Here is an 18,482-nt window from a genome sequence, read left to right on the forward strand (position 1 = left end):
CTCCCCTGGTACCTGGCTTTCGCTGTTCTCCCCCGGGGCCGTCGTGCGTGGGTTGAAGAACTGCCACCAAACCTGGATGGCGAAGCGACGCCAGAACGTGGTTTGCAGTGGAAAGAGAAATCCCAGTCTCTAAATGAATTAAACCAAGCCTGAAGCTGGTAGAAAAATGGCGTTATGTATTTTGCAGGTTTAAAACAACTCAGGACAATAAAACAACGGGCTATATATAGAGATCTCTCCTAGGCACCATAATCAATATGAGCCAGTAACAGTTAAACTTGATTTAGGCCACGTTCAGACATCAGCTCTTATTTACAAACATTTAAATACAACCCGAAGCGTGGTTTACATAAAAAATAATAACAACTGTACACCTCAGAGTGGCGCGTTGCGTTTGCATCGCGTTCCGGGGCGGCCCGGCCTGCTCAGGTTTTCATCACCCCTTCTAGAAAGTCCTTCTCTACCATCTCTTCTATCTTCTGCCGGGCGCGGGTGGAAAACGGCTTGTGGTTCTCGAGTTTCACGTCCTTACTGGAGAAGGTGTTGGGGTGGAGGCCGGGGCTCCCCGCGTGTCCCCCGCAGCGGCTGGTGACCTTGCTGTTGAAGACCTGGGCGAGCGCGTGGAAGAAGGGCAGCAGCTGCTCCATGCTGCGCACGGCGCCCACGGTGAGGAGCAGGTGCCCCGGCTCCCAGCCCAGCGCGCGCCCCGACGGGTCCTCCTCGGGGTTCTTCTGCAGGGTAGGGGTGAGCACAGGGTGGGGAATGTCAGGGCCCAGAGCAGCGGCTCGCACCTGCAATCCCAGCTGCCCGGAGGCTGAGCGACGCAGACGACCTGCACAGCGTGTCGCCCGTGGCACCGTGCCCAGCCCGAGCAAAGGCTGAGGGAGGGCCCGCCCGCCGCCCCGTGCCCAGCCCCGAGCAAAGGCTGAGGGAGGGCCCGCCCGTGGCACCGTGCCCAGCCCGAGCAAAGGCTGAGGGAGGGCCCGCCCGCCGCCCCGAGCCCAGCCCCGAGCAAAGGCTGAGGGAGGGCCCGCCCGCGGCCCCGAGCCCACGCCCCAGGAGAAATCAAGACATTAGAAACACTAGCACTCAAGCTAAACGCACAGAAACCGCCACGTGCTCTTAATTTAAAACCCTTCACATCGACATCTTTTTAATGCCATTTGCAAATAAATCTATTTGTAAGGAGGGAGTAAACTTTAGCTTACAAATGTTTATGTTGTGTTTTGCATTTACTCAAAAACCTCAAGTTCTGGACTCTTACTATTGTAGGCAAGGATCGGGTCCAAACAGTCACACCAGAACTACACATTCTGCAGCAGGAAATGAATTCCCCTTAAACAAACGCCCTCGCCTTGCCACAAGACAGCAGTGCCCCAAAGCGAGTACTTCCTCTTGGTACTGCAGCGGGGCGAGAGAAACCCAGGCAACATGGGAAGGAGCTGGGTGGAGCGAGGGGTGGAGGGAGGGGCGGGGTCTGCTCTGCCACCCACTGCGCTGTGCCCCCTCCCCCCTCAGGTGAAGAGATTGATGTAAAACCTCAAGTAAAAACCCTTGCTGTCCGCATCACCATTGTCAAAATTGTAAATATGTTTTCAAAATATCTCAAACCTGATACTATCCTCAGTTCCCCAGGGACTGCTTCATAAATGACTAATCTTCCAGTTAATACACAGTATCTACATAATGTGTCACAAAGTCAACGCAGAGAAACAGTTACATAGTAAAAGCCTTGCATACCTTTGCCCTCTTCCTGAGGAGTTTGGCCAGGCGGACCACGTAGGGTTTAAATTCTCGTTGGTGCATGCCCTGCCTTCTGACTTCTAAACCCGAGTCATCGGAGGCTTCAGGAATGAAGGCCCACCGGTACCTGTGGACGGAAGGATGACAGGCGGAGACGCGGCGCATCAGTTAGTAGCATGATCGTGGTCCCCTCTTAAAATATTCCGCCAGCTGCGAGCTTTGTCTTAGCAAAGATGGCATGAAACACTTCATGATGTTGCAGGAGATAACAATGTAAACACGCAAAGTGTACATCACTGGTTGTTTTTTGTCAGTACAGAACTCAAGACTTGCTGGACAGGTGCTCTACGGAAAGAGCCAGACTTCCAGCTGTTTGGGCGCTGATTATTTTTGAGATGGAATTGACCATGATCCTATTTGTACTTCTTGCTGCTCCTTGGTTCAAGCTTAGCCTACGGAGTACCCAGAATTAATGGCATGAGCTCTGCTACTTGAGCCACAACTTCACTTACAGCTTTTTGGTGGTCAGTTAGAGACAAAAGTCTCATGGACTTTCCCGCCTGGTGGGCTTCAAGCCACGATCCTTAAGATCTCAGCCTCCTGAGTAGTTAGGATTATAGGCAAGAGCTACTAGTGCTAGCCAATTTTTAAAATGACTTATTATTATTTTGGTGCCAGTGCTGGGGCTTGAACTTGGTGTTTTTTGAGACTTTGCTTGGCTCTGACTGCTCATGGCTGGCACTCTATTCCTTTGCTCCCAGCGGTTTGCGGGTTACTTGGAAATCAAAAGGACTGTGTGGCCCCGGGGTTAGGACAAGCTCAGTCACAGCGCAGCCCTTCACCCCCCACCACCGAGACCTGGAACAGCAAAACACCCATCCCATCTGCGCTTCGGGCAGAGCTTGATGCGCAGCATTGGGTTCCAGAGTGGCATCGCCTCAAACAAAAACCCCCAGAAGCAAAAAGCCACCACAAGTACTTGTGTTGATTGCATTATTCATCCGAGTTCATTTTATATCTTCTGTCACTACCTAGTACTCCAGGCAGCCATGTTTCTGGTGGCACTGGGCTTTGAAACCCAGAGTCTTGTACTTGCCAAGCAAGTGCGTTACCACTGGAGGCCCCCCCCCGCCCAACCTCTTGGTAAGGAAGGTACTGATTTAACCAGTGTTCCAGCTACTTCACTCTTCCTGGGGGACTGCCTGTGTCCGGGTAGACCCTTGGCCGTCTATGTGCCCGGCAGACATCACTGCGCATGCCCCACAAGCAGAATGCGGAAGCAGTGTTTACCGTTCACCATTCACGCCTGGGCCTTCTGTATGGATATAGCTCTGCATGTTTTCCTGGTGCGTAGAAGCTACTTTTCCTTTGGGGCTGGGAACTGCACCAGGGCTCCAGTCACAGTAAGTGTGGGCCCCTCCACTGGGTGACACCCCCAAGTCCTGCTTTCCTTCTGTGCATGGTAACAATAGCTTCCTCGGTAAGAGGCAGCACCAGCCTGGGTTTCTATACAGTGCCCCTCAGGAGTGCAGGCATCCGGGGCTTTCGGGATGCTTCCCTACCATTGTGGTTAGTGCCCTTCCCAAACTTCTTGGGGAATAGCTTCCGTTTCAGATACCTAGTACTGAAATTCATCAAGACGTACATGCAAGTGGAAAAGGTTTAAAGACCTGATATAAATCTAAAAATAATTTCTACATTCTTTTTTCTTCTATATATGTGGCGCTGAGGAATCGAACCCAGGGCTTCCTGTATGCAAACATTCTACCACTAGGCCACATTCCAGCCCCTAAAAATAATTTCTAGTTCTTACCATTAAATTTAATTTAAAAAATAAGCTATTTTTCATGGTTTAAGTATGTCTAAATGAAAAAGACAAAAAAGATGCCGGGATGTTCCTCTTTATCCTATTAATATTGTATTCCTGAATAAATGTAATGCCCTATATAAATGTATATTTGATCCCGTGCATTCATTCCCAAATTAGCGTGGCTATTTTAAATTTTAGATGTACTTAATTTGGGGAAGTGAATGACAAAATGGTGAGAGAAAGGACGAAGGATGAACCAATGCAACAGCGATACTCACAAGACACTGTTGGAAATGGACTTACACCTTGGGGGTAAGGGGAGTCGGGTAGGGAGGGAAAGTGGGAGAAAACAAAGGGGGATAAGAATGTGCAACAAGAAATGTGCTCACTACCTTACGTAACTGTGGCCTCTCTGTATGTTACCTTTACAATAAAATAAGATTAAAGAAAGAACCATGCCGAGTACTTTGGGGCACTTGTGAAGAAGGTACGAGGGGAATTACTCTACATTTCCTTCCTTGTCCTTTCCTGTCATCCAGAGCAAAACGGCTTCCTTCACCCTTGTTTCTTGGTCCTTTTTCCTCACTACACTGCCAAGATGAGCTTTCTCAATGCCAGGGTGATAGCACCCTTCCTTTCTAGGCCAGAACGCGCACGTCCTACAGTGAGCAGGACTGTGCTGTACATACAGAGGCTCTCCCCAGCTCTCCAGCAACAGTGATCTTTTCCCGTCTCGGACCTTCACAGAGGCTGCTGGGAGCCCGCACGCTTGGCGAGGGCCTGCCCCGTGGCTTGGAGGACCTCATTTGTGTGCGCTCACAGTAGCCACCCTGTGGCTGTTTCCACCTGCGTCTCTGTGAGTGAGTGGGCTCTGCGCTGGGAGTGGCGTGGGCCCTGCTTCCCATCCACAGGGCGCGCCACTGACTGGCGGAGTGGTCTGTATTCCTAACAGATCCTGATCTACCCCTTTCTCAAAACAGTGCTGAAGGTCCGTTAGTAAGCATCCTGTTTCTTCTTCCACCAGAGCGTGTGACTTAATGGTGGACGTCCGTGGCCACAGCAAGCGCATTTTCAAGAAATACCCACTTACGGTCTTTGCTTGTACTTACATCTGGAACTGGGGGAGATTTTCGGAGGGCAAGGCCAGAGCCAAATCCAGAAACTTGCAAGCGGAGAGATAGAGGTTGAGCCACCGCTGGCTGGTGTAGGAGGTGGAGAAGCCGTTGCCTCCTGTGTAGGTGGTCTCCAGGCCAGCGACAGAGGGGCCGGAAGTCCTGCAAGCAAGCAGCGGACAGCACCGTCAGCCGCGGGCCCTCGCCTGCGGGAGCAGCAGGTGCCAGCTAGGACGCCTCACAGTCTACTGAGCGTCGCTCAGAGCTCAATTCCTGCTCCTGGCCACGTCTGTCATCCTCAAAAATCTTATTTTTGTTCTTTAAGATTTAAGAATACACAGGGAGAAATTTGTATTATACTCAAGAAGTGTAAAAATACAAACTTTATCATCAAGAAACTTTAATACTATTCAGTTGCTCAGAATAGTTGGCGTGAAGCTTTCTGTAATACACGGAACAGGAGACTTTATAAACAGCATGCAAGAGTAAGCTGCATTAACAACACGGCCTTAAAGGGACTTTTCAATATGTAAATTTGTAAATTCCTGTAAATATAAAAATCATTTACATATTAGGAAACTGCTACTCCAAAGAATAAACCTGTATAGACATTATACTGGCCACATATGGCTACTGTGGTTACAGGTGACCTGGCATAACACACCTGCAAGGACCAGATCTAACCTTCGCAAACCAATACAACCCATCGAGCTGAAGCAATGTTGCACTCTGTTCATCTGTATTTGTATCTAGAGGCCACAGGGCGTGAATGCTGAGAGTCCATTATGTTTCATGACAAGTGAAATTACATCAAATATGACGTATGAAATAATAGCCTAGTCATATGAAGTAGGGAAACTGGTATCTGTATTCTCCTAAGGTGTTGAGTAGCATTCTAGATAACCACAGGATACTCAGGACTAAAAGCACACTAAATAAATTACATGTTACCGTGAAATATCTTCATCAGCAGTGAGTTCCTGCTCCATCAATAAAAATACTTGCACCTAAAGACATGAAATAAAGTTAAATGCTTATTTAAATAGGGTGTGTGACCTTTATATTATCTTTAGGCTCTATTTTCATTAACATAAAAATTTTCAGATATATATTCAAAATCTCTTATAGGTCGTTTAGGATAACAAAACTGCCAATCTAGAGCCTTCAAGCATGCCAAGAGTACTGTGAGATGATTATGATTTAAAGCAAATTTCCTTGGGGACAATTTGTAAAGCTGGGGTTCCGGTGCCAGAACGTCTCTATTATACCTTTTCCCTCGACTCTCCAATGATTTTGTGATGAGGGTGGATAGAGAGAGAAGGAGCCTTAGGACTTGCAAAATCTCCAAATTGCTCTAAAGCAAGTTTAACCCAGATGCGAGTGCACTGCCTCGTGCCAGTCCCTAAAAACCCAGCTCATCCCCTTCCACTCCTAGAGGAAGCAACTAGAAATGTACCAGAGCCACGAGACAGCGAACCACGCAGACGAAGCAGCGGGCACAAGCAGCTGGCTCTGCCACTGCACAGCTAGAGGTCACACTGCAAGGAGATGGACTCTGGCTTGTTTTCACTCTCTTGAACTAGGACGACTGTGAGATTAGATGGCTTAACACAGTTCTCTTTTAAAGTTAGTTTTTATCCAGTAAGCACACAGAAACCAATCGTGTCGTTGGCTAGCTTGCAAGCTAGCCGAGCTGCAGTGAACTCACCAGCTCGGTGATCATGGTGGGCCAGAGGGAGGTGAGGTGCTGTGGAGACATCCTTAACAGTAACACTCTGAAAAACAGGAACACTTGAGAGTGAAGAGTTGGCACCTGGGGCAAACGGAGACTTTCCACCAATCTCTCTGAAAGAAATGTGGTATATTTTCAATGCCTAAACAGTTACCCTCATGTACAAACTGCCATACAGCCCAGACTGAAGACAGTTCCAGACTGCAGACGACCACTTTCATAAAGACATTACGAAACAAGACAACTATATGTGAAATAAAAATACTCTCAGTCAAGTAGCACTCGACAGTGCTCGCGAGAACCCGGGCCTGGTGCACGCATCTGCGACCCTGCCGCGAGCAGACACGGGTTCGAGGAGCCTGGGCGGCACAGCGGGCTTCAGGGAACCCGGGGCCTTGCAGCGAGCCCGTCGCCAAACCCCAGAAGGCTCTGGCCAGGGCTCAGGTTGCATGTCTCAGGCGAGGTGTGATGGGCGAAGAGACAATGCTGAGCCTTCGCGGGGAGAGGACTGCCATCGTGGCCCCACGTGGACACCTGGGCCACACACACTGCTGAACACGTGGACACCTGGGCCACACCCACTGCTGACCACGTGGACACCTGGGCCACACCCACTGCTGACCACGTGGACACCTGGGCCACACACACACTGCTGACCACGTGGACACCTGGGCCACACGCACACTGCTGACCACGTGGACACCTGGGCCACACACACTCCTGCTGACCACGTGGACACCTGAGCCACAAACACTGCTGACCATGTGGATACCTGGGCCACACACACTGCTGACCACGTGGACACCTGGGCCACACACACACTGCTGACCACGTGGACACCTGGGCCACACACACACTGCTGACCACGTGGACACCTGGGCCACACACACTGCTGACCACATGGACACGTGGGCCACATGCACACTCCTGACCACGTGGACACCTGGGCCACACACACACTCCTGACCACGTGGACACCTGGGCCATACACACTCCTGACCACGTGGACACCTGGGCCACACCCACTGCTGACCACGTGGACACCTGGGCCACACACACACTGCTGACCACGTGGACACCTGGGCCACACACACACTGCTGACCACGTGGACACCTGGGCCACACGCACACTGCTGACCACGTGGACACCTGGGCCACACACACACTCCTGACCACGTGGACACCTGGGCCACACGCACACTCCTGACCACGTGGACACCTGGGCCACACACACTGCTGACCACGTGGACACCTGGGCCACACACACTGCTGACCACGTGGACACCTGGGCCACACACACACTCCTGACCACGTGGACACCTGGGCCACACGCACACTCCTGACCACGTGGACACCTGGGCCACACGCACACTCCTGACCACGTGGACACCTGGGCCACACGCACACTCCTGACCACGTGGACACCTGGGCCACACGCACACTCCTGACCACGTGGACACCTGGGCCACACGCACACTGCTGACCACGTGGACACCTGGGCCACACGCACACTGCTGACCACGTGGACACCTGGGCCACACACACTTCTGACCACATGGACACCTGGGTCACACACACTGCTGGCCACATGGACACCTGGGCCACACACACACTTCTGACCACGTGGACACCTGGGCCACACGCACACTGCTGACCACGTGGATACCTGGGCCACGCACACTGCTGGCCACGTGGACACCTGGGCCACACACACTTCTGACCACGTGGACACCTGGGCCACACACACACTCCTGACCACATGGACACCTGGGCCACACACAATCCTGCTGACCACGTGGACACCTGGGCCACACACACACTGCTGACCACGTGGACACCTGGGCCACACACACTGCTGACCACATGGACACCTGGGCCACACACACTGCTGACCACGTGGACACCTGGGCCACACACACACTCCTGACCACGTGGACACCTGGGCCACACACACACTCCTGACCACGTGGACACCTAGGCCACACGCACACTCCTGACCATGTGGACACCTGGGCCACACGCACACTGCTGACCACATGGACACCTGGGCCACACGCACACTCCTGACCACGTGGACACCTGGGCCACACGCACACTCCTGACCACGTGGACACCTGGGCCACACACATACTCCTGACCACGTGGACACCTGGGCCACACACATACTCCTGACCACGTGGACACCTGGGCCACACACACTGCTGACCACGTGGACACCTGGGCCACACACACTGCTGACCACGTGGACACCTGGGCCACACACACTGCTGACCACGTGGACACCTGGGCCACACACACTCCTGACCACGTGGACACCTGGGTCACACACACTGCTGGCCACGTGGACACCTGGGCCACACACACACTCCTGACCACGTGGACACCTGGGCCACACACACTCCTGACCACATGGACACCTGGGTCACACACACTGCTGGCCACGTGGACACCTGGGCCACACACACACTGCTGACCACGTGGACACCTGGGCCACACACACTGCTGACCACATGGACACCTGGGCCACACACACACTCCTGCTGACCACGTGGACACCTGGGCCACACGCACACTGCTGACCACGTGGACACCTGGGCCACACACACACTCCTGACCACATGGACACCTGGGCCACACGCACACTCCTGACCACGTGGACACCTGGGCCACACACGCACTCCTGACCATGTGGACACCTGGGCCACACGCGCACTCCTGACCACGTGGACACCTGGGCCACACGCACACTCCTGACCACGTGGACACCTGGGCCACACGCACACTCCTGCTGACCACGTGGACACCTGGGCCACACGCACACTGCTGACCACGTGGACACCTGGGCCACACACACACTCCTGACCACATGGACACCTGGGCCACACGCACACTCCTGACCACGTGGACACCTGGGCCACACACGCACTCCTGACCATGTGGACACCTGGGCCACACGCGCACTCCTGACCACGTGGACACCTGGGCCACACGCACACTCCTGACCACGTGGACACCTGGGCCACACGCACACTCCTGCTGACCACGTGGACACCTGGGCCACACGCACACTGCTGACCACGTGGACACCTGGGCCACACACACTGCTGACCACGTGGACACCTGGGCCACACACACACTGCTGACCACGTGGACACCTGGGCCACACACACACTCCTGACCACGTGGACACCTGGGCCACACACACTCCTGACCACATGGACACCTGGGTCACACACACTGCTGGCCACGTGGACACCTGGGCCACACACACACTCCTGACCACGTGGACACCTGGGCCACACACACACTTCTGACCACGTGGACACCTGGGCCACACACACACTCCTGACCACATGGACACCTGGGCCACACACACACACACTGCTGACCACGTGGACACCTGGGCCACACACACTGCTGACCACATGGACACCTGGGCCACACACACTGCTGACCACGTGGACACCTGGGCCACACGCACTGCTGACCACGTGGACACCTGGGCCACACGCACACTTCTGACCACGTGGACACCTGGGCCACACACACACTCCTGATCACGTGGACACCTGGGCCACACACACACTGCTGGCTACGTGGACACCTGGGCCACACACACTTCTGACCACGTGGACACCTGGGCCACACACACTGCTGACCACGTGGACACCTGGGCCACACACACTTCTGACCACGTGGACACCTGGGCCACACACACACTTCTGACCACGTGGACACCTGGGCCACACACACACACTGCTGGCCACGTGGACTGGCTTAGAGGCCTGGAGTGGGAGGCCCTGCTGTCCTTTCTGGACACAGAAGGCCTCCCACCTCACTCGATACAGATTAGCCACAGCCTCCTGTGAGCCCAGTGCAGTCCCCGAATGGTATTTCTAGCCATCATCTCCTGGGCTTGCCTGTGTTCTGCTCAGTCCTCTGGGTATAAAGAAACACTGACATGCTCATCTCAAGTGCAAGTCGATTCTTATCCCCAAATACCCATTCCTACAGAGTTTGAACTTCATAAAAGAGACTACATTAGGGAAACGCCTACAAACTTAGTGACTTCTTTCACTCCAAATGGTAACTTAAGCGTATTCTCTAAGGAACAAGAACAATACCATACAGTCAGGAGATACAGAAAATCAAGTTTTAGCGGCTTACCTTGTATGTCTGGGAGGTATTTCTGGTACTGGTCGACTTCACTGCTGAAAATAGCAAAGGCTAACCTTTTGAGCAGCATGGCTCTCTGCTCTAACTCCGCATCCCGGTTTGCAAAAAGGTTAAGTGAACTGCTTTGGGCCACGGCCACTCGAGCTGGAAAGAGGGGAGAGGCCGACTGACACAGACAGCCATGGAGCCACGTGAAAGCAAAGCTTCCTTTTTAAAGGCAGATGCCCCATGACAACAAGAGTGAGAGGGAGCGCTCTCCAGCACGGGGGAGGAGGGGGGGCACACCGGAAGACCCGGCGGCAGCAGAGTGATGAAAAGAGAGGAAATTCAGAATTCTGAGTTTCAGATGGCAAAATTACAAATAGTACCATTTTACAAGGTCCTTTAAGTTGTCTATCATCTGCTTTGGAAAACCATTTCCAGCCAGGCATGGTGGCTGACCCCTGTCATCCTAGCTACACAGGAGACTGAGATCTGAGGATTGTGGTTCAAACCCAGCCCAGACAGAAAGTCCATGAGACTCTTACATCCAATTAACCAGCAAATAGTTGCAATTAGAGATGTGGCTCAAGTGGCAAAGCCCCATCCTTGAGCCACAAAGTGAAGGGGCCACGTAGACGCCCTGAGCGTAAGCCCCAGTCCTGGCTAGACACAAAACAAATCTCCAGCATGGCTCCGCTCGGCCTACCTGCCTCTCCTCCTCGTGCCCCGCGTGTCTGCCCGGCTACGGCATGAAGTCTGCTTCCATCCCCGACCTTCGCAATTGCTTTCCCCTCCGACCCACCTCTGCAATTATTGTTCTCTATGTCTGGAATATTCTGTCCTTAGGACTCCTGATCATTGTTTCCTTTTATTTGTTATTACTTTGTGACACAGGATCAGAAATCCTGAGCTTGTAACTCAAGTTTTCGCCTTGAACTTGGGAGTGTCCTCTCTGCCTCCTGACGGCTTGGACTGCAGTTGTGTGTCATCTGGCCTGGATTCTCTGAATTGGCTTCCTGGGTTTCATATCAAGTGTGAGCTCTTGGTTACTTATCACACTGCCTGTATTTTATTTCTTGCACAACTTAACTCCCTGAAACAAACTTTAATTTTATTAAGGTTAGAAAAAAGTCTGGGCCACTGTCGTCTTTTAATAAATATTTATTGAACAGAGGAATTGGAAACTTGAAGCAATTCTATGAAGATGAGAGAAAATATAGTCTTTTTTCATATGAGAACACTATATTTTGGGCTAAAGAATTTATCTTGGGTTCACAGAATTTTATCACTACTTAAGTTCATTCAGTTAAGGGACTTGAAAGCTTTTTGTAAATCAAAAAATCCTACATCCTCCTAGAATAAATGCTAAATGAACCCCAAATATATAAAACCAATCAAGTGTAAGTAGAAAGGAGGCAGAGGGTGACTAACCTTGCCTTCTTTCTCTTCTCTCCTCCCCTCCCTCTCTTCCTCTTCCTTCCCTTTCCTTCCTTCTGATAAGCAGAGCCCCTTATATTTACAGTGCTTGGTCTCACAGGTTGGATCCAACTGTCTGCCTTTTCTACCTCACCTGCTTTCAGTCTTTCATTCAATCATTTTTTTACTGAGTACCTACTATATATCAGTTACTCTACTGTCAGCTGGGAAAGTAATTTAGAATCAAACTAGACAGTCTCTCTTCTTTCCAGTATTTCCCCCACATGAAGAAGCAGCTTCACTTATTGCTTATCGCTAAGTTATCCTCTGTAACTTTTAACACTATATTCCCACCCAAAGATAATGCACAACTTGACAGAAAGCTAATTCAGTCGTTTCCAGAAAACAGTGAATAGTACAGGAAGACGCTGCTTGGGTTGCCATCTTAGTATACTCACTCATCAGGTCTCTAAACGTTGTCTTATCGTGTGTCATTAGATTGTCCATAATTGCCCTCCAACTGAAAGAGATAAGGATCGTTACATAGAATTGTTAAGAAGTCTTCTCACTGCGCTGGGTAGTCACTGACTTGGGCTGGCAGGGGCATGACTGTAAGCTGACTTACTGATTAACACAAGAGGCGTCCATCTGAAAGAAGCTGGGATCCATGAAGAGGTCAAAGGCTTCCTTTTTCCACGCTCTCCGTGTGTACTGGTACCCACTGAGGCTGCTCAGTAGCTGCACACAGGCTCGGTAGCTAGGGGCATTATGTGCACTGTATGGAGGAAAGGCACCTTAATCTCGGTTCTAGTGGTCATCATATTAAGCTGTGTAAGTGTTCATATTTTCCTAAGACAATGACATGAAGACACAAACAGTACCATAGAAAATTCTCTATGACTAGTTAAGCCATTACCATGCATGTGTGTAAGAGCAGTGCCACGCTGTGGCTCACTCCACAAATAGCAACTGAACTAATTTCTAATAAGGCCATGAATTAATGCGAACCTATTGAAGTCACCATGGTACCTGTGGTTTCGGAGGTAGGGCACGACATAATGCATGATGTTTACAAGTAAGGGGATGACGCGCTCCTTTTCGTCACTATAGAAAACCATGTCCAGAAGATGGGCCAAGACCTGTGGCACACAGGAGGGAACGGGAAGAAGCCCTGAGCGGAAGCTGACGCCACCTAGAGGCTACTACCTGTAGTTGTAAGAAACCCTAGATACTGTCATCAAATCACGAAAACCGAAAGTGAAGCATTCCTAAATCCTTTTGAAATTTGTGGTTTCTGCCATCATCTTCTTTCCCCAGTGTGACACAAATGTGGAACTAGTTTCCTATTCCCACCCGTGACAGCGATGCACTGGGCAGTTTGGGAGCTCAGTTTGGGAGTGACAGTGACTTCAGGACTGGATGCTCTGGGCTTTCTTTGGGTTCTGTTAAAACGACACTTGGCAACACATTAACGGCGCTGCTCAAGTCCAAATTCTGTCAGATTGCTTTCACCTTTGTAAGGCATGGGGTCCTATCTGAGAGGGGAAACAAAAATGCCAGCTTAGAATGACTGTGTAACAGGTTATGAAAAAGGTAGACAGCACGCCTGTCATCCTAGCTACTCAGGAGGCTGAGATCTGAGGATCTCGGTTCAAAGCCAGCAAGCCAGCCCCGGTAGGAAAGGGTAGGAAAGTAGGAAAATCAGTGAGACTCTTATCTCCTATTAATCACCAGAAGTGGCGCTGTGGCTAGTCTTGAGCTGAAGAACTCAAAGATAGTGCCCAGGACTAGAGTTCAAGCTCCACAACTGACAAAAAAAAAAAAAAAAAAAAAAGAGGGCTGGGAATGTGGCTTAGTGGTACAGTTTGCCTAGCATGTATCAAGCCCTGGCTTCGATTCCTCAGCACCACATAAGCAGAAAAAGCTGGAAGGGGCGCTGTGGCTCAAGAGGTAGAATGTTACACTTGAGCAAAAAGAAGCCAAGGACAGTGCTCAGGCCCTGAGTCCCAAGCCCCAGGACTGGCAACAAAAAGAAGAAAGAAAAAAAGAAAAAGGTAGACAGAGCCAGGCCCAGGTGGCTCACGCCTTTAATCCTAGCTACTCAGGAGGCAGAGAGCAAGGTTAGAAGCTAGCCTTTAATCCTAGCTACTCAGGAGGCAGAGAGCAAGGTGAGAAGCTAGCCTTTAATCCTAGCTACTCAGGAGGCAGAGGTCTAGGTTAGAAGCTAGCCTTTAATCCTAGCTACTCAGGAGGCAGAGGTCTAGGTTAGAAGCTAGCCTTTAATCCTAGCTACTCAGGAGGCAGAGGTCTAGGTTAGTAGTGGAAGCAGGAAAATCCCTGAGATTCTTATCTCCAATTAAACACAGAAACAGGAAGTGGCACTTTGGCTCAAAGGGGGAGAGTGCGACCCTTAAGCCAAAAAGCTCAGAAACAGTGCCCAGGACCTGAGTTCAAGCTCTAGGACCGACAAACAAACAAATAAAATAGGCTAACTGGAAATGTATGGAAATGCTTATCTGTAAAGTGTTTCATAGTAAAAGTATCTTATACCATCTCCACCCTTCCTCAGAATGAGATACAAAACACTTTCTTAACAGCCTATGCTTTAGCTAGGGGTCAATGGCTCGTGCTTGTAATTCTATTCAGAAGGCTGAGACAGGAGGATCACAGATTCAAAGCTAGCTGGGACAGAAAAGTCCAAGAGGCTCTGATCTCCAATTAACCCCCCAAAAGCTCGAAGCAGAGCCCAAAGTGTTAGCCTTCAGCTTAAAAGCTCAGGGACAGAGTCTAGGCTCTGAGTTCAAGTCCCAGGATAGCACACATATACAAACAAAACCAAATTAAGATAAAGTGATCCCTAATGCATCACAAAAGAATCCAAATGCACACAGCATCAGAGTTTATATTTGTTAGTTTTGTATAGTAATTTCTAGAAGTACAAAATGATTTTTGAAATAAAAATTGTACAAGAAGTACTTGCAAATATTTAATTATGAAACTGTTTAGTTGAAAGTCTGTATGGACAAAGACGCTAAGTTTACCTCAGAGAGCAGTGTCAAAGCATGGACACTATATACAGAGGGAGTTATATTTGAGGTTTCCATCGCAGGCGACAACATATCTAAGTGAGAGAAGAGACAAGGACAGGGGATACTGGTTAGTATTTCCTCCCACAAGGAAACAACCACCTCATAGATAAATAGGGGAGAGTTTATGATACAGTGAAGGCTGAAATGACGTCTTAGTGAATACGTGCTTACTGTAAGGTTAGCCAGAAAGGAAACCTGCCACACGGTTCAGGCAAAAAGGAGTTTATTGGGGGAAGAGCAAACTGCTGGCCTGCATGCACAAGATGGAGGTGTGGGGAGACAGAGTGGGAAGGAGGAAGAGACAAAGAGAGCAGGAGAGGAAAAGGAAAGAGAGCAAGACAGAGAAGGAATAAGAGCGGGGACTCCTGTTGAGCCAGATTATATAGGGAAAGGCGGGAGGTATGGATGGCCAGGTGGATTGGATGTGACCCCAGAGAAGGAGGAAGTAGCTGCCTCCAGGTGCACCAGTTACCTAGGTAACGTAGTACCGGCAAAGACTTAAACAGGTGGGGAGCATCTGCATGGAGCCCTCCTGGGGGTGGACCTTACACTTACAAACAATAACCTAAAAGTGAGCTATACCTTCAATGTCAGATTCCAAGTTGGCTCCATCCACCACTATTTTGGGGGAAGGCTTCACCTCCAGATTTCGTCGCAGCCACGTTGTTTGTTCCAGAGAGGAGCCGGCAACTGCACCAACAGCATCCACTATTTTATGAGTCACATCCTAAAGACATGAGAAAGAGCCACTAAATACACACATACACACACACACACACACACACACACACACACACATACACACGGTATTTTACAGTAGACCATCCTGACTGTCACAATGCTCAGAGCTGGATGAAATAAATTTAGGAATTGTCTTACAGGACTCCTGCTTTTGGAAGGATGGCACTGATAAACATGGTTTTGGCAACAGCTTTCAATTCAGAATGATCTTACCTGAAGGTCTCTTTGGTCTTTCTTATTTTCTAAAGTGGGATTCTTCATGATAAACTCATTCAGGACCCTAGAAGGGTCATAGAAAAAGAAAACAAGCAAAAAAGTATTAGTTTAAAAAGTGCTATTTAGGGCTGGGAATATGGCCTAGTGGCAAGAGTGCTTGCCTTGTATACATGAGGCCCTGGGTTCGATTCCCCAGCACCACATATACAGAAAACGGCCAGAAGCGGCGCTGTGGCTCAAGTGGCAGAGTGCTAGCCTTGAGTGGGAAGAAGCCAGGGACAGTGCTCAGGCCCTGAGTCCAAGGCCCAGGACTGGCAAAAAAAAAAAAAAAAGTGCTATTTAATTTCTCGTGGTTTTCTGCACTCCATTTCCAACTCACTAAGTGTGTAATCTGTATGTACATATTCTGTAACTCAGTTGACATACATAAACATATACATGAAGAAACACACACAGTGCTATTGAGAGCAGCACTGTTTGGAAGAACCACAAAGTGGAGCTCAAATATTCAGCAACAGCATAAGTTACATGGATCAATCTTTACAAATGTAAGATACTGGCTACTAGTTCCCCACTAAAAAAATCTAATGGCTAACAAAAGAAAGAATGAGTTAGGGTTTTTTGTTTTTTTTTTACAGTGCTTTCATTCAATTGCTTAGGTTGAATGAAAAGTCATACAAAAATAGATAAAATGTGTATAATATACATACATTTAAAACATGCAAAAATCCTTTTGTGAGGTTAAAATAGTGGTTATAGGGAAGATAATTTTAAAAAGACACTTGGTGTTCTTTTCCCTTTTTTTTTTTGGCAGTACAAGGGTTTGAACTCAGGGCTTGTGCTGGCTTACTGGAGTCAGGCCTCCAGCCCTGCTTCTTGCTCATTATTTTGGAGAGGCCTATCAAACTTTACTACATGGATTGGCCTTCAAGTCTTGGTTGGTTGCCAAAGTTAGTCAATTCCTTGAGGACAAAAGGGTAGAAGCTAAGTCTATGAATGCAGAACCACACATTCATGCCTACAAAATCATGATCAGAGCTAAACAAAGATGATGTTCTTAAAGATATGTATATATACATGTTTGTGCGTTTGCTGCTGGATATTGAATTCAGCAGCAAACATACACACACTAACTACAAGCTTTACCTCTGAACTACATTTCTGGATCTTAAAAATAATACTTTGAAGTGAGACTACTTACCCCAGGATAAGAAACTGCCCTGGGGCTGGGAGACTCAGTTGTATAGAGTCTTTTAGAAGTAGCAACAGTGATGCCCAGCTATCCACTAAATTGGGCACTGGAATTCTGCAAGACAAATGAGTTTGTATATATAGAAAGCAACAGTAAATCTGAATTTTATATATTTTTCTCTCTACAGTCTTTGACACATTTCTTTACTACTTTCCTTAAAAACTCTAAATTTTTATAGATTGTGATATGGCAGAATTTCTAAAATCTTTGCATTTTCTACCAGTAAGGTATAAAATAAAATTTACTATAGTCAGTGCAATTTCTTAATCTAGAATGTTTACACAAATTCTGTATCACTTAGACTTTGAAAAATACAAGACAAACTATAATAATTCCTGGTTTAATTACAACCTATCCTCAATACCAGTCTCTCACTTTAAAAAACAACAGACTTTTTTTTCCCAGTTGAACCTTAATCCTTGTCTGTACCTACAGTCAGAGTTTCAGCAGTTCTAATCAATGTTCTAAATATCTAATAAGTATTCTAGATAACATAATTTTGTTACTGGTAGTCACAAATTACAAACAGATGCCAAAACTGTGATTAAAGTGGAATTACCCTTTGTAGGAAGATTAAGAATTTTATCACAAGGGCTGGGAATGTGGCTTAGTGGTAGAATGCTTGCCTAGCATGCATGAAGCCCTGGGTTCGATTCCTCAGTGCCACATAAACAGAAAAAGCCGGAAGTAGGGCTGTGGCTCAAGTGGCAGAGTGCTAGCCTTGAGCAAAAAGAAGCCAGGGGCAGTGCTCAGGCCCTGAGTCCAAGGCCCAGGACTGGCACAAAAAAAAAAAAAAATTTATCACAACTGGCAATCTGTATTCAAGGCTCAGTTAAAAGAAAAGGAAATGCCAGGTAACAAGGTATGTTTGCCTACTTCCTAAAATTACAAGAACCCCAATAATCAGGTTGGATTACCACATGTTTACCTGTATTAAAGTAGCAATTGATTCAGTAGCATGATTTTAAGAGTAGGTTCTATTTTTCTCTTTTATTTAAATGATCTTACAATTCAGGGCTTCATTTCCAGGTATCATTAACACTCTCACGTCCTTAGCTTTGTCGAGTTTGTATGCCAAATCACTGCTATACTCATTATTTCTATTAACAATTCAGAAACAGTGTTTCTGTTGTAGCAAATTTGTTTTTCTAGTTTAGGGAGCTCTTTTCCTGAACACTTCTTGAAAGAATTCATGTGCTTTTCCTTCTATATT

The 18,482-nt window shown here is 48.7% G+C and overlaps 1 protein-coding gene across 6 annotated transcripts in view; it reads right to left on the reverse strand.

Moving 5' to 3' along the window:
* Nucleotides 1-156: 156 nt before the first annotated feature.
* Nucleotides 157-18,482, reverse strand: part of Dop1a (DOP1 leucine zipper like protein A) — a 76,923-nt gene continuing 58,597 nt past the window's right edge. For 4 of the 6 annotated variants that reach the window (XM_048353636.1, XM_048353634.1, XM_048353635.1 and 1 more), the window contains 13 exons: nt 17,219-17,323; nt 16,015-16,081; nt 15,643-15,787; nt 15,013-15,092; nt 13,001-13,110; nt 12,597-12,746; nt 12,430-12,491; nt 10,565-10,717; nt 6,374-6,510; nt 5,617-5,672; nt 4,663-4,827; nt 1,741-1,870; nt 157-731 (listed from right to left, as the gene is read on the reverse strand). In XM_048353636.1, coding sequence (XP_048209593.1) covers nt 426-731; nt 1,741-1,870; nt 4,663-4,827; nt 5,617-5,672; nt 6,374-6,510; nt 10,565-10,717; nt 12,430-12,491; nt 12,597-12,746; nt 13,001-13,110; nt 15,013-15,092; nt 15,643-15,787; nt 16,015-16,081; nt 17,219-17,323 — 1,666 coding nt within the window. In that variant the 3' untranslated portion in view covers nt 157-425. Of the gene's footprint in view, nt 732-1,740; nt 1,871-4,662; nt 4,828-5,616; nt 5,673-6,373; nt 6,511-10,564; nt 10,718-12,429; nt 12,492-12,596; nt 12,747-13,000; nt 13,111-15,012; nt 15,093-15,642; nt 15,788-16,014; nt 16,082-17,218; nt 17,324-18,482 lie in introns of those variants that run through there. The other 2 variants (XR_007212044.1, XR_007212045.1) reach the window with 2 other exon arrangements.

This window comes from Perognathus longimembris, chromosome 9, assembly GCF_023159225.1.
Source record: "Perognathus longimembris pacificus isolate PPM17 chromosome 9, ASM2315922v1, whole genome shotgun sequence".
NCBI classification, from domain to species: Eukaryota; Metazoa; Chordata; class Mammalia; order Rodentia; family Heteromyidae; genus Perognathus; species Perognathus longimembris.